Source organism: Heteronotia binoei, chromosome 5 (assembly GCF_032191835.1).
Source record: "Heteronotia binoei isolate CCM8104 ecotype False Entrance Well chromosome 5, APGP_CSIRO_Hbin_v1, whole genome shotgun sequence".
NCBI classification, from domain to species: domain Eukaryota; kingdom Metazoa; phylum Chordata; class Lepidosauria; order Squamata; family Gekkonidae; genus Heteronotia; species Heteronotia binoei.
In genome coordinates this window covers 6,442,586-6,459,286 of record NC_083227.1, presented here as the reverse complement: position 1 = coordinate 6,459,286, position 16,701 = coordinate 6,442,586, and the positions used below count along the sequence as shown (strand labels likewise).

General features: G+C 48.6%; 2 protein-coding genes across 2 annotated transcripts in view; both read left to right on the top strand.

Annotated features, from left to right (window-relative positions):
* Window positions 1-5,317, top strand: part of LOC132571610 (zinc finger protein 420-like) — an 87,383-nt gene extending 82,066 nt beyond the window's left edge. Inside the window, exon 6 of the mRNA XM_060238408.1 lies at window positions 5,223-5,317. Within this exon, the coding sequence (XP_060094391.1) occupies window positions 5,223-5,317 (95 nt within the window). The remainder of the gene's footprint in view (window positions 1-5,222) is intronic.
* Window positions 5,318-5,757: 440 nt separating this feature from the next.
* Window positions 5,758-14,214, top strand: LOC132571609 (zinc finger protein 135-like). Its single transcript, XM_060238407.1, has 2 exons — window positions 5,758-5,831; window positions 12,813-14,214. The coding sequence occupies exons 1-2, from the start codon at window positions 5,758-5,760 to the stop codon at window positions 14,212-14,214; spliced, it is 1,476 nt and encodes a 491-aa protein (XP_060094390.1).
* The last annotated feature ends 2,487 nt before the right edge of the window (window positions 14,215-16,701 follow it).

The following is a 16,701-nucleotide window of genomic DNA, read 5'->3' as shown; positions in this document are numbered from 1 at the left end:
CCCCCAAAGAAGGTGCCCCTATCCTTCATGATTTCCTATGGAAGGAAGGCATTGAAAAGGTGTGCCGTCCCTTTAAATGTGATGGCCAGAACTCCCTTTGGAGTTCAATGATGCTTGTCACAGCCTTGATCTTGGCTCCACCCCCAAAGTCTCCTGGCCCCACCCCCAAAGTTCCGAGCTATTTATCGAAGTGGACTTGGCAACCGTACTTCAGCCTGGCTGAAGCGCCTCCTAGATAGAACGGGATATCCTTTCCCTTCCTCTGCAGCACTGAAAGGGTTATAACCGCCGAGCTGCTTGCTAGAGAGGGCAAGCAAGGAGTGGGGGCAGGAGAGGAAAGGGGCTTTTTGAGGGGGAGGGGTTTGCATTTGCAGGGCGCAGGAGGACTGGGGGGGTGCAGAAAAGGAGCTGCAGGACTGGAAAACCTTGCAGCAGCCGGATCCCGGGGAAAGTTTACTTGGAAGTAAGTCTTGGAGGAGGAGGAGAGGAAATAAACTTTTAGGTTCTGGAGGGGAGGGAGGTGGGGATAATTGCAAGCCAATTAGTCCAGGGCAGTCCTAGGTCGGCCAGTTCTCTCGTGCAGCCATTGATCTCTGCCTGCTGGAGGTGGGTTCTAATTCTGCGAGAACTTCAGGCCCCACCTTGAGGTTCCACGCCAAGAGATTCACAGCAACAGCTAAAATCACCATAATCCGCTACTGCGAAGGCATAAACTAGCACATTTTCCTACAGACCCCAGATATTATTTCTTAAGTTCAACAATCGATAAATCAGTCCCCATCTCTTTCATGCATAGATCCGTTGCACAGTTCAGAACATAAAGTGCCCTCAATGTCTCTTAAAAGCGCAAGCGTCTTCTCAGCCTCTCACAAGAGCGGGCGAAAAGTGCTTGGGCTGATCCTGGATGTCTTGAATCAAGGGCTTGCAAAAAAAAAAAAGACTTCTCGACTTTGTATGTCGATTTCAGTGCAAAGGGGGAGCCTTGTGTGGACGGCCTGGGTCCATTTCTCAGGAATTTCTTTGGCACTGTAGGAAACTTTGGTTATTTATTCAGGGTAGTTGATTGTCTTGGCTTCAGCCACCTAAAGGCTGATGACTCTGAGAGGCACCAGTAAGAACCTAAGAGAAGCCATGTTAGATCAGGCCAATGGCCCATCCAGTCCAACACTCTGTGTCACATAAGAACATAAGAGAAGCCATGTTAGATCAGGCCAATGGCCCATCCAGTCCAACACTCTGTGTCACATAAGAACATAAGAGAAGCCATGTTGGATCAGGCCAATGGCCCATCCAGTCCAACACTCTGTGTCACATAAGAACATAAGAGAAGTCCTGTTGGATCAGGCCAGTGGCCCATCCAGTCCAGCACTCTGTGTCACATAAGAACATAAGAGAAGCCATGTTGGATCAGGCCAATGGCCCATCCAGTCCAACACTCTGTGTCACATAAGAACATAAGAGAAGCCATGTTAGATCAGGCCAATGGCCCATCCAGTCCAACACTCTGTGTCACATAAGAACATAAGAGAAGTCCTGTTGGATCAGGCCAGTGGCCCATCCAGTCCAGCACTCTGTGTCACATAAGAACATAAGAGAAGCCATGTTGGATCAGGCCAATGGCCCCTCCAGTCCAACACTCTGTGTCACATAAGAACATAAGAGAAGCCATGTTAGATCAGGCCAATGGCCCATCCAGTCCAACACTCTGTGTCACATAAGAACATAAGAGAAGTCCTGTTGGATCAGGCCAGTGACCCATCCAGTCCAGCACTCTGTGTCACATAAGAACATAAGAGAAGCCATGTTGGATCAGGCCAATGGCCCATCCAGTCCAACACTCTGTGTCACATAAGAACATAAGAGAAGCCATGTTAGATCAGGCCAATGGCCCCTCCAGTCCAACACTCTGTGTCACATAAGAACATAAGAGAAGCCATGTTAGATCAGGCCAATGGCCCCTCCAGTCCAACACTCTGTGTCACATAAGAACATAAGAGAAGCCATGTTAGATCAGGCCAATGGCCCATCCAGTCCAACACTCTGTGTCACATAAGAACATAAGAGAAGTCCTGTTGGATCAGGCCAATGGCCCATCCAGTCCAACACTCTGTGTCACATAAGAACATAAGAGAAGCCCTGTTGGATCAGGCCAGTGGCCCCTCCAGTCCAACACTCTGCATCACATAAGAACATAAGAGAAGTCCTGTTGGATCAGACCAGTGGCCCATCCAGTCCAACACTCTGTGTCACATAAGAACATAAGAGAAGCCATGTTGGATCAGGCCAATGGCCCATCCAGTCCAACACTCTGTGTCACACAGTGGCCAAAAAAATATTATATAATACACACACACACACACACACACACTGTGGCTAATAGCCACTGATGGACCTCTGCTCCATATTTTTATCTAAACCCCTCTTGAAGGTGGCCATGCTTGTGGCCACCACCACCTCCTGTGGCAGTGAATTCCACATGTTAATCACCCTTTGGGTGAAGAAGTACTTCCTTTTATCCGTTTTAACCTGTCTGCTCAGCAATTTCATCGAATGCCCTCGAGTTCTCGTATTGTGAGAAAGGGAGAAAAGGACTTCTTTCTCTACTTTCTGCATCCCATGCATTATCTTGTAAACCTCTATCATGTCACCCTGCAGTCGATGTTTCTTCAAGCTAAAGAGCCCCAAGCGTTTCAACCTTTCTTCATAGGGAAAGTGTTCCAGACCTTGTTCAGAGGTGGCTGGGAAGCAGTGAGAACCAGTGTTTTTCAATATAAGTAAATTTAGATATAGGAAACTTGACATTCTCTTGCTGTTGAACGAGGCAGGGGTCAAGAGGCGCCTTTAATACTAACCAATTTTTATTTAGAACGTCAGCTTTACTTCAGCACACTTCCTAGGGTTGCCAATCCCCAGGTGGGGGCAGGGGATCCCCCGGTTTGGAGACCCTCCCCCGCTTCAGGGTCATCAGAAAGTGGGAGGGAGGGGAGGGAAATGTCTGCTGGGAACTCATGATTCCCTAAGGAGGCATATTCCCATAGAAAATAATGGAGAATTGATATGAGGGTATCTGGGGCTCTGGGGGCCCTGTTTTTTGAGGTAGAGGCACCAGATTTTCCGTACAGCATCCAGTGGCTCTCCCCAAAATACTCCCCAAGTTTCAAAAAGATTGGACCAGGGGGTCCAATTCTATGAGCCCTCAAAGAAGGTGCCCCTATCCTTCATTATTTCCTACGGAAGGAAGGCATTTAAAAGGTGTGCGGTCCCTTGAAATGTGGTGACCAGAACTCCCTTTGGAGTTCAATTATGCTTGTCACACCCTTGCTCCTGGCTCCACCCCAATGTCTCCTGGCCCCACCCCCAAAGTCTCTTGGCTCCACCCCCAAAGTCCCCAGATATTTCATGAATTGGACTTGGCAACCCTAACACTTCCTCAGACGAGGAATCCAGCGCAGTGAGCAAAGCCGTACAGAGCTGAGCAGAGCCACACAGAGCTGGTAGGCAGCGGCCCAGAATGCAACAGGGGACAGAATGGTCTGAAGCAGCTGAACAAAGAAGGGGCACCTTTAAGACCAACCCATTTTTATTTAGAACGTCAAGCTTTCGTGTGCTCTTAAGCGCACCTCCTCAGACGAGAAAGGGCTCGCTGTGCTGGATCCCTCGTCTGAGGAAGCGCGCTGAAGAGCACACGAAAGCTGACGTTCTAAATAAAAATGGGTCGGTCTTAAAGGTACCACCTGACTCTTGCTTTGTTCAGCTGCTTCAGACTCACACGGCTGCCCGCTTGGATCTACTCTCTTGCTGGTCCTTTTCATTCTGCAAACCAACAACCCAAGCAAGCCTTTTGGGGAGTGGGGTGAGTTAAGAAAGGGGTGTGGGCTGGGGGGGGGGAAAGGGAAGTCCAGCCTGCACTGGAATCGGCTGCGGCCACATCCTAAGCCTCTGATACGGGCCCAGTGTGGGGCTGGGGCTGCCACCAGCAGAGGAGAGGGACATTTTAGATACCTCTGTTGCCAAGCGGCAGAGAGCCTAGCAACAGCACTGGTGCTCATGGAAACACCACCGACACCCACCAATCAGAGCATTAGGCGGCTCCCCTGACAGGCAGAGAGGGGTGGAGCATGCAGATGTGGCCACACCCCCAATATATACAAGGCCAGAAGAAACAAATGCCCCACAATGTCATGGGTGCTGGGGACCCTGTAGAGGAAGTTGAGCCTGCAGCAGAAACTGTGCCCCTGCCACCTGCACCAGTGCCCCTGCCTCCTGCTGGAGAAGATCCCAGCCCCCCTGCCTCGCCCTCTCGGGTGGCGCGTGTGCGTGACCGCCTCCGTCAGGACCTCAGGGATCGGAGGAGGGCGGCACGCTCACAAGCAAGACGCTCCCTGAGCCCTGAGTTTTGAGAGGATTCTGGCCCTTCTAAGAGCAAGGATGCTTGAGTTGCAACAGGATCCTGGCTGCCTCCCTGAGCCAGCAATTAGCCCAAACGGGCAACAGCCAGCAGAGGGCTATATAGCTGTGGGCTTTGGGAGGAGGCTTTGTGGAAGCAACTAGTCATCTACCTGATGTCCTAGCATCCACTTCGGCTTTTGACTTTGGACCTCCTGACCTTGGCTTGACTTCTGGACCCCCTGACTACGGCTTCTGAACCTCTGACCTACAATACCTGGACAACGATTTGGCTTTGGCACCTTGGACACTCTTGCTCACCGGTTACAGACCTTGGACTGCCCCTGGACTTCGCCTGGCCTGGCCCCAGCTCGTGACACACAAAAATCCATCACTATGAGGATCTTGGCATGGAAACACACCAGGGAGATCCACGGATTTGGGTTCGAGTCCCCACCTGCATCGGGGTTTTGCAAAGTGGGCACACAAGGAGAGAACACACCCTCTCCAAACGCATCCCCCCTGCCCCATCCCTCCACAACTCACTTGGCAGAGGCAGCCGTAACATGAGGCCAGATTCCCCCTCCTGCGCTGGGGTTGGGATAAGAGGAAGGGCATCCTTTTGCCAGGCGAGAGAGGCACAGACCCCCCAGGCAGCACAACAGGGAGAAGCACCAGGGCCCAGTCCCAGGAAGGGAGGGTTCAGATCTTGTTAAGGGAGATGCCGACAAGAATATGAAGCCTGCGTTTGGGGGGGTCAGAAGGCCCAGAAAGGAATCTCAGGTGGGATCCAATGTGTTCAGTCGTTCGTGCTGATTGGCTTGTCGCAACGGCAGGTATTTTGGCTGACTCTTCCCCCAACGACCATCTCCAGCAGGGCACCGCTGAGATAATTAGAAGCCACGCAAAGGTGTTCAAGGTCTTGGCATAGGCTTCATTCCAAACACTCTAGATGCTGGGAAACGGTCCTTCTTTCAGGGTGAGCTAGAATACGGGGCAGGGAGAAAACTGTGATAATTCTCTGGATGAAGGACTTGTGGTATATTCCCTGCTTCTTTTTGGGAGTGGAGGTTGTATTTATAGGTGCACGTATGTGTCTGCATGTTTGCGTGTGCGTGTAGATGTATTTTCCTTTTGACACACCCCTGTCTCTCTCTTCACCCTCTCAGGGAGAAGCCTCTCTTCTGAGCCAAATGAATAAATGCATGTATTCGCAGGCAGAGGTGGCCCAAGAGAAGGGGAAGGAGATGGAAGAGCAGGACCCAGAAGGACCTGGGACTGGCAAGAGGGCAAGGAAAAGCCCCCATCCCATCCAACCTGGGAGTGGTGTTCAATTCTGGGAAAGAGCTGTGCCAGAGATCTTGGCTAAGGATGCCACGACCAGCAATGTACATTGCAGACACTTCTGGCAGTTCCGCTACCCTGAGGCCGATGGGCCCCGAGAGGTTTGCAGCCAGCTCCATGGACTTTGCAGCCAGTGGCTGAAGCCAGAGAGGCACACCAAGAAGCAGATCCTGGACCTGGTGATCCTGGAGCAGTTCCTGACTCTACTGCCCCAGGAAATGCAGGGCTGGGTGAGAGGATGTGGGCCGGAGACCAGTTCCCAGGCGGTGGCCCTGGCCGAAGGTTTCCTCCTGAGTCAGGCAGAGGAGAAAAGGCAGGCAGAACAGGTGAGGGGATTCCCTCCAGGTGTGTCCAATGCAAGCGACAATATCTGACCTTATCTTAAAGTTTCCTCGCCAGATTATTGCTCAGAGCCTCTTCTACTAGAGGATTTCTGACCCCTGCAGATAACTCACCAGATCGGCTGAGAGAAGGGTGCAATGTGGGAGTGGGGCAGGATCCATTCCTTGGTCTCTTTTCCATTCCATCTCTTACCCCTCCCCCTTGCTGCTGTTTCAGATGCAGGGACCACCTTTGGAGATGGAAGCTGCAATCCCTGAGGCAGAAGGGGCTTCCTTGGAGCAGGGGCAGAGGGTGCAGGTGGTGGAGCGTGCCCAAGATGCCCTCTCCTGTGGTAAGGACTCCTTGTGCCTGGGGAGCCTGTGAATGTGATGGATAGAGAGGTCAGGTCGGGGGGGGGGGGGGAATGCATATTTCTATAGGAAACGCAGAGTTAATTGATGGCACTCAATATCCACACACTGTGATGTCTCTAAAAGGTCAGACGAACTCCTGGAGGACCATTTATCCCATAACTTTAAAAAATTCATCTCTCACCTTCCTTCCTTAAAAGGTCTCAGATTCCTTGTGGAGGGGAAGGCAGGCAAACCTCAAAAGGGACCCTCCACCTTCTGGGGGAGCAGAGCTCCGAAACCACTCCCTGGGAGCCAATAATCCTGGGGACATTTTCTTTCTGTGCCTGTGCTTGAAGGGTCATCTGGGGGGCTGCTGTGGGCAGCTGGGGGTGGAGCAGGGATGGCAGGCTATGGGGCCCAGCACTGCCAGGAGCTTTGGGGAGGGTCTTGGGGGGAAGAACTTGGGACAGATGTGATGCCATGTCGAAGCTGCATCTGGCTGAAAACCTGGCTGTGATGTTGGCATGCCCAGAGACACTCTGGAAATTCATTCTTATGACTCTCAAGCCCCAGAATTCCTCCAGTCATGTCATGTCAGGTCTGATATGACATGAGATGTCAATCATTCTGTTAGCATTTCCACTCCGCATTTCCCTCCCCGTAGAGCAAACCCAAGTCTGAAATACGTCGGCAGCCTTTACGATCCCTGAGGCTTGTCGGTCCCTGGTGCTTCTCTTCTGCCTCTCCCAGAACAGTTTTAAAAATGTGTTGAGTGTACATAGCAGAAGGTTTCACAACCCTGAGAATAGTGCGTGTGTGAACCAGGAAACAAACAAGCAAACACCCTCCTTCCCTCCCTTGTCTCAGGAACGGGCAGTGAAGAGATGCTGTTGAGCCGTTGTCTTTTCCAAGGTGTGGGAACAGTCGCTGCACCTCCAATCCAGGTAGGAGAGATGAGCAGGGGGGGGCACAGCCTGGGTCCCTCCTCCTTTCTCAGGGGAGCTTTTGCTCCTTCTGTTTCTACAAGGGGTCCGTGAGAGAGATCCTTTGAATGCTGTTGCATTTACCCATCCCAAGCCTTATTTTCTGTACCTTCCCAGACGACTCCCTTCCAGGGTGAGATCTCTGAAGAGGAGGGAATCTTCTTTTTCTTCCAGTGTCCCTTTTCCTTGGAGGAGGTGTCCGTCTCTTTCACGGAGGCAGAGTGGGCCCTGCTGGATCCGGGACAAAGAGCTCTGTACAGGGAAGTAATGCTGGAGAACTGTGGGAACGTGGCCTCTCTGGGTAAGGATCTTTCCTAGGTGCCAAATGAATCCAAATATTAAATAGCGATGCATCATTTTGAGGGATAAAGTTGCCTGGAGGAAGAGAGCCAGTTTGGTGTAGTGGTTAAGTGCGTGGACTCTTATCTGGGAGAACCGAGGTTGATTCCCCATTCCTCCACTTACAGGTTCTGGAATGGCCTTGGGTCACCATAGCTATTGCACAAACACAAACACCTCCCCCTAAATTCACAGGATAAGAACAGAAGAGAAGCCATGTTGGATCAGGCCAATGGCCCATCCAGTCCAACACTCTGTGTCACACAGTGGCCAAAATACACACACACACACACACACATATATATACATATATATATATATATATATATATATATATTATATATATATATATATATATATATATATATATATATATATATACACACACACTGTGGCTAATAACCACTGATGGACTTCTGCTCCATATATTTATCCAATCCCCTCTTGAAGCTGGCTATGCTTGTGGACGCCACCACCTCCTGTGGCAGTGAATTCCACATGTTAATCACCCTTTGGGGGAAGAAGGACTTCCTTTTATCCATTTTAATCTGACTGCTCAGCAATTTCATTGAATGCCCACGAGTTCTTGTATTGTAAGAAAGAGAGAAAAGGACTTCTTTCTCTACTTTCCCCATCCTGTGCATAATCTTGTAAACCTCTATCATGTCACCCCCGCAGTCGATGTTTCTCCAAGCTAAAGAGCCCCAAGTTGTCCTTGAAAGGGCAGCTGCTGGGAGAGCCCTCTCAGCCCCACCCATCTCACAGGGTGTCTGTTGTGGGGGAGGGGGAGGTAAAGTTGATTGTAAGTCGCTCTAAGTTGCTGATCCAGAGAGAAGGGTGGGGTATAGAACTGCAGTCTCCTTCTACTGCTACCTGGGGAGGGGCTGGAGCTCCCTGGCAGAGGATCTCTTGGCATGCAGAAAGTCCCAGGTTCAGTCTCCAGCATCTCCAATGAAAAGGATCAGGTAGGAGATGGAAGGAAAGACTCTGCTTGAGACCTTGGAGAGCCGATGCTGGACTGAGTAGATAATACTGCCTCCCAGGGACCAGGGGTCGGATTCAATATAAAGAAACTTCATGTGTTTATAAGAATCACAGAATTGGAACTGACCTCCAGGGTCATCTAGTCCAACCCCCTGCAAAATGCAGAGGATTCAGGACTACCCTTGTTGCATGCCCAGAGGGTGGCAATAAAAACGACAACAAAACCCTCCCAAAATCTTGGCTAAGGCTGCCTGGAGGAATTTGCTTCCTGACCCCAAAGTGGCAGTCGCATTTCCATGGGTATGTGAAGAAGCGCCACCAAAACTAAGCACTCAGTCAGTCAGTCAGTCAGTTTATTGCGGCTCTAGGCCAATCAACAACAACAACACAACAACAACAATACAGCACAACACCGAGCTAAAACGCGACGTAACTATCTAATAACTGTGTACAGCCATCAAAATAATGTTAAAGTTAAAATTTTCTGATATAGGCAACATATAACTAAAGACAGCATTGTACACTCAGATCGCAGCTTCATTCAATACAAGCGACATTAAGTTTCTTCCTGTCAAGGTCAGTAACATATAGAAACTTAGCGAGACGCAACCCTTCCTTTCCACCCTCCCGTTGTCTACCTAAGTTCACAGAATCAGCATTGGTGTCAGGTGGCCGTCTAGCCTCTGTTAGAATCCCAGGATCACAGAGTTGGAAGGCCATGTAGTCCAACCCCCTGCTCAATGCAGGATCAGCCTAGAACAGAGGTGGCCAACGGTACCTCTCTAGGTGTTTTTTTGCCTACAACTCCCATCAGCCCCAGCCATCGGCCATGCTGGCTGTGGCTGATGGGTGTTGTAGGCAAAAAAACATCTGGAGAGCTACTGTTGGCCACCCCTGGCCTAGAGCATCCATGACGAGTGTTTGTCCAGCCGCTGCATAAATCCTACCAGGGAGGGAGAGCTCACCACTTCCCTAGGTAGCTGATTCCGCAGCAGAACGAATCTTACTATGGAAAGTTTTTCCTCATGACCAGCTGGTAGCTTCCTGCCCTCATTGTGAGTCCTCTCCTCTTTTTAAAAACCCCCAAAGAAGGAGAGCTCCCCACCTCCTAAGGAAGGTCCCAGGCCCATCCCCCAGAATCTCCAGGGAAAAGGATCAGTTGAGGAGGTGATGGGGAAACGTCTGCCTGAGACCCTGGGAAACTGCTACTGGACTGAGCATACTGACGTCAACAGACCGAGGGTCTGATTCAGTATCAGGCAGTTTCATGTGGGTGTTTTTATGGAAAGGCAACTGAGGCCAGTGTTGTGGCTATCCCCCAAGTAGGGTTCCCAATCCCCAGGTGGGGGCAGGGGATCCCCCGGTTCCCAATCCCCCAGGTGGGGGCAGGGGATCCCCCGGCTTCAGGGTAATCAGAAAGCGGGGGGGGGGGGGGAGGGGAGGGAAATGTCTGCTGGGAACTCATGATTCCCTACGGAGGCTTATTCTCATAGAAAATAATGGAGAATTGATCTGCAGGTATCTGGGGCTCTGGGGGCCCTGTTTTTTGAGGTAGAGACACAGATTTTCAGTATAGCATCCAGTGACTCTCCCCAATATACTCCCTAAGTTTCACAAAGATTGGACCAGGGGGTCCAATTCTATGAGCCCCAAAAGAAGGTGCCCCTATCCTTCATTATTTCCTATGGAAGGAAGGCATTTAAAAGGTGTGCTGTCCCTTGAAATATGATGGCCAGAACTCCCTTTGGAGTTCAGTTATGCTTGTCACACCCTTGCTCCTGGCTCCACCCCCAAAGTCTCCTGGCTCCACCCCCAAAGTCCCCAGATAGTTCATGAATTAGACTTGGCAACCCTACCCCCAAGCCAGAGAAGGTATGTGGATCTGGGACAAAGTGGATGAGAGGCTCTCAGAAAGACTCTGGTAGGGTTGCCAATCCCCAGGTGGGGGCAGGGGATCCCCCAGTTTGAAGGCCCTCCCCCCGCTTCAGGGTCGTCAGAAAGCGGGGGGAGGGGAGGGAAATGTCTGCTGGGAACTCTGTTATTCCCTATGGAGATTTATTCCCATAGAAAATCATGGAGAATTGATCCGCGGGTATCTGGGGCTCTGGGGGGGGCTGTTTTTTGGGGTAGAGGCACCAAATTTTCAGTATATCATCTAGTGCCTCTCCCCAAAACACCCTCCAAGTTTCAAAAAAGATTGGACCAGGGGGTCAAATTCTATGAGCCCCCAAAGGTGCCCCTATCTTTCATGATTTCCTATGGAAGGAAGGCATTGAAAAGGTGTGCCGTCCCTTTCAATGTGATGGCCAAAACTCCCTTTGGAGTTCAATTATGCTTGTCACAGCCTTGATCTTGGCTCCACCCCTCATGTCTCCTGGCTCCACCCCCAAAGTCTCCTGACTCCACCCCCAAAGTCCCCAGATATTTCTTGAATTGGACTTGGCAACCCTAGACTCTGGGAGATTCCAAATCCTCATTACCCTGTTGCCAGCCTTTACCATGCACCCTTCCCTTTGGGTGGAATTACAAACATGCTGTAGACATCGTTTATCGGGATTTCAGTAAGGCTTTTGATAAGGTTCCACATACTATCCTTGACAAGTTGGTAAAATGTGGTTTGGATCCTGTTACCGTTAGGTGGATCTGTAACTGGTTGACGGATCGCAGCCAAAGAGTGCTTGTGAATGGTTCCTCATCCTCTTGGAGAGGAGTGACAAGTGGAGTGCCTCAAGGATCTGCCCTGGAACCTGTTTTGTTCCACACCTTTATAAATGATTTGGATGAAGGAATAGAGGGAATGCTTATTAAATTTGCAGATGATACTAAATTGGGAGTGGTGTTAAAGCTAGTGGAAAACAGAGTCAGAGTACAGGATGACCGTGACAGGCTGGAAAACTGGGCTAAAATCAATAAAATGAATTTTAACAGGGGTAAATGCCAAGTTCTCCATTTAGATAGGAATAAGCCCATGCATGGTTATACGATAGGGGAGACTTGTCTGGGCAGCAGTATGTGAGAAAATGATCTGGGGTCTTAGTGGACCATATGCTGAACATGAGTCAAAAGTGTGATGTAGTGGCTAAAAAGGCAAATGCAATATATTGGGATGTATTCAGAAGTATAGTGTCCAGATCACATGATGTGATGGTATCGCTTTACTCTGCTCTGTTAAGACCTTACCTGGAGTACTGTGTTCAGTTTTGGGCACCACATTTTAAAAAGGATATAGACAAGCTAGAATGGGTCCAGAGGAGGGCGACGAAGGTGGTGAGGGGTCTGGAGACCAACTCCTACGAGTAAAGGTTGAAGGAGCTTGGGATGTTTAGCCTGGAGAAGACGTGGCTGAGAGGTGATATGATCACCATCTTCAAGTACTTGAAGGGCTGTCATCTATACAATGGTGTGGAATTGTTTTCTGTGGCCCCAGAAGGAAGGACCAGAACCAATGGGGTGAAATTAAATCAAAAGAGTTTCTGGCTCAACATTAGGAAGAACTTTCTGACCGTTAGAGCGATTCCTCAGTGGAACAGGCTTCCTTGGGAGGTGGTGGGCTCTCTTTCCTTGGAGGTTTTTAATGGCCATCTGACAGCACTACGGATCCTGTGAACTTAAGGGGAGGTATTTGCAAATTTCCTGCATTGTACAAGGGGTTGGACTAGATGACCCTTGAGGTCCCTTCAAACTCTATGCTTCTATGATTCATGGGGAAAGGTGGAGGGGTGGTAAAGATTAATCCAGCTGAATGAAGCCAAAGGGCCATCAATCCTTTCCTCCGGCAGTCATATAGATGCCTTTGGATCTTACCAGCCTTCCCAAGTGCTAACAATTTCTTTCTATTTATTCTAGCAGAGAAAGATCAGAGGAATGAGAAGGGTGAGAAACTTCACCAGGGAATCCAAGATAGTATTGAAAATGAAGACTTGAATGAAAACGTCAGGAATCAAAGCAGAATGAAGACAAAAAAAGGTGGCTGTATGGTTGAGAAGTGTGATGCAAGACAGCAGAATATACATTTTCCAAAGCACAGAAAAATGAAAGCAAGTAAATCCATTCAGTGCAGAAAGTATTTCAGAAATAGATCACAGCTTCTTGTGCACAAAAGAATAACGAGAGAGGAGAAACCTGAATGCTCAGAGACCAGATATAAATTCAGTCTCAGTGGTAATTTTCAAAAGCATCAGAAAACTCACACAAGGGAGAAACCTTATGAATGCTCAGAGTGTGGAAAGAGATGCAGTACGAATGGCCATCTTCAAAGTCATCAGAGAACCCACATGGGGGTGAAGCCTTTTGAATGCTCAGAGTGCGGAAAGAGATGCAGAACTAATGGCCATCTTCAAAGTCATCAGAGAACCCACATGGGGGTGACGCTTTTTGAATGCTCAGAGTGTGGAAAGATATTCAGTCAGAGTTTCAATCTTCAGCAGCATCAGAGAACTCACACAGGGGAGAAACCTTATGAATGCTCAGAGTGTGGAAAGAGATTCAGTCAGAGTGCCCATCTTCAACTACATCGCCGAACCCACACTGGGGAGAAACCTTTTGAATGCTCAGAGTGTGGGAAGAGATTTGGTAGGAGTGGCCATCTTCAATCTCATCAGAGAACCCACACAGGGGAGAAACCTTTTGAATGCCAAGAGTGTGGAAAGAGATTCAGTACGAGTGGCAGTCTTCAATATCACCAGAGAACCCACACAGGCGAGAAGCCTTTTGAATGCTCAGAGTGTGGAAAGAGATTCAGTACCAACAGCAGTCTTCAGCTTCATCAGAGAACCCACACAGGGGAGAAGCCTTTTGAATGCTTGGAGTGTGGAAAAAGATTTAGTACAAGTGGCCATCTTCAGTATCATCAGAGAACCCACACAGGCGAGAAGCCTTTTGAATGCTCAGAATGTGGAAAGAGATTCAGTACGAGTGGCAGTCTTCAATATCACCAGAGAACCCACACAGGCGAGAAGCCTTTTGAATGCTCAGAGTGTGGAAAGAGATTAAATACAAGTGGCAGTCTTCAACAGCATCAGAGAACCCACACAGGGGAGAAACCTTTTGAATGCTCAGAGTGTGGAAAGTGTTTCAGAACTAGTAGCAGTCTTCAACAGCATCAGAGAACCCACACAGGGGAGAAACCTTTTGAATGCTCAGAGTGTGGAAAGAGATTCAGTCAGAATGGCACTCTTCAACATCATCAGAGGACCCACACAGGGGAGAAACCATTTGAGTGCTTGGAGTGTGGAAAGAGATTCAGTCAGAATGGCACTCTTCAACATCATCAGAGGACCCACACAGGGGAGAAACCATTTGAGTGCTTGGAGTGTGGAAAGAGATTCAGTCAGAGTGGCACTCTTCAACATCATCAGAGAACCCACACAGGGGAGAAACCATTTGAGTGCTCGGAGTGTGGAAAGAGATTTAGTATGAGTGGCAGTCTTCAAAAACATCAAAGAACCCACACAAGGGAGAAACCTTTTGATTGCTCAGAGATTGGAACGAGATTCAAGTCATAGCGGAAATAACTCCATTGAACACACACTGGGGAGAAACCTTTTGAAGGCTTAGAGTTTGGAAAGATGTTCAGTTATAGTGGTGGTCTTCATCTCCATCAAAGGACCCTCACACGTGATAAACCTCTTTGATTGCTCAGAGAGTTGAACGAGATTCAAGTCATAGTGGTTATCTTCAGCTCCACTGAAGAATGCATACTGGGGAGAAATCTTTTGAACGCTCCGAGTGTGGAAAGAGGATCAGGGAAAGGGGTAGTCTTCAGCAGCCTCAGATAACTCTTAAGAGGGGAGGAATGTTTTGAATGCCTACCATGTGGAAAGAGATTTGGTCACAGTGGCAGTCTTCAGAAGCATTAGAGAACTCACACAGGGGAGAACCTTTTGAATTCTCAGTGTTCGGGTACACCTCTTCAGTCGCCCGTAAGTTTTCATGAAACCTCCAAAACATCCTACAGAGAAGAAAACAAGGCCAGGCCATGGGCTCTTCAGGTCAAAGAATCTGTTGTTCTCTTCTGGAGTCAAAGAGTCTGCTCAAGGGAGGAATCTCATCAATGCTTTTTATGTGGGAAGAGCCTGAAGTACAAATCTAACGTTCATGTTCCTCAGAGAATCCATAAAAAGGTGAAACTTTCTTATAGCTGGCTCTGATGAGGTTCTTCCAAGGGCCTGGTGTTAGAGGTTCAGAAAGGCTGAGAATTATTTTTTATTATCTACATTTGTATGAATATTATAATTAGGGTTTGTAGAATCTTTCAGGCTCAAGTGCTGTGTTCTACTGGAGAAAGTTTTTCTTCCAGACGTTTCGTTCTCGGCTGTGGAGAACATCCTCAGTGGCGTTGCAGCTGGAGCAGGCGCTCTGACCTTCTTGGCTGCTGTGCATTGAGTGAGGCCAGGGCTGCTGGAGAGCTGCTATTTCTAGGCTGGAGGGGGTGTGGTGAAAGGGCAATAGGTTTGTGGATGTGCCCATTGTTTGGTGGGGCTTCCTGGAAGGGTAGTGATAAGGAAACTGGCTGTTGAATGTGACCATTGTTCTGTGTTAATTGCTGGGAGGGTTGGAAGGGGTGTGAAGATAAGGAAGATGGTTGTTGACTGTGCTGATTGTTCTGTGGAATGTAGAAGAAGATAGAACAAGAAGATATTGGATTTATATCCCGCCCTCCACGCCGAGGAGTCTCAGAGCGGCTTACAATCTCCTTTACCTTCCTCCCCCACAACAGACACCCTGTGAGGTGGGTGGGGCTAGAGAAGGCTCTCACAGCTGCTGCCCTTTCAAGGACAACCTCTGCCAGAGCTATGGCTGACCCAAGGCCATTCCAGCAGGTGCAAGTGGAGGAGTGGGAAATCAAACCATGTTGCCCCAGATAAGAGTCCGCACACTTAACCACTACACCAAACTGGCTCTCCAGTTGTTCTGTACTGGTTGTTCTGTGAATTTCTGCAATTTCTCCAGTAGAACACGGCACTTGAGCCCGAAAGATTCTACAAACCGTAATGATGTTACCAGCCGTGAAAACCTGAAATCTTTGATATTATAATATTATAATTTCTGTATCATAACACAGGACACACTCTAACTATTTTACTTATTGCTTTATGTATATATCCTGAAAACCCAATAAAAATGTGTGTTCAAAAGAAAGTCTGGGAATATAGTTAAATAAGGAAGGTGCTTTAATGCTTGCCCTCCTCTGTAAAACTTGGTACTTCAGGTTGTCTGCCAGCTTGTCTGGCATCTTCAAAACTGGCAAAAAAAAGTTCCTTGCCCAAATCCTATGAAAAAATAGACAAGTTAAGGGGAGCAGACGTCTACATCCTCTCTGCTACTGGAAAAATATAGTGCGACCAGCCAGCATGTTTAATTCACAAACATTTTTATCTGTGGCATTTCTGAACCTTAATTCCTCCCCAGTCTAGCCTGCTTTGAGCTTTTTTAGGTCTCCCCAGAGTCTCTTGATTGGAGAAGGCAGGCATAAAAAGGGACGCTGCCTTAATTCACTGAATTCCTGTCTTAACTCATTGAAAACGTTGAGACAGTGTGCAACTACAATATAAAAAAGACCAACGCCATGCTGGGAATTATTAGGAAGGAAATTGAAAACAAATCGGCCAGTCTCATAATGTTGTCGTTTGTTGTTCAGTCACACAGTGGAGTGTGACTCTTCATGACCCCATGGGCAAAGTCATTTTGCCAAGGAGTGAGGGGGCCGGATGCCATGATCTTAGTTTTTTTGATACTTGAGTTTCAAGCCTACTTCCGTGCTCTGCTCTTTCACCCTCAACAAGAGGTTCTTTAGGTCCCCTCACTGTCTCTCATTATTCCCCTGTATAAATCAATGGAGTGGCCTTATTTGGAGTACTGTGGTGTACAATTCTGGTCACTACACCTAAAAAAAAGATATTTTATAGCATTGGAAAAAGTCCATAAAAGGGAAACTAGAATTATTCAAGGGTTGGGACACTTTCCTTTTCTCACAATGCTCCTGATGGCAC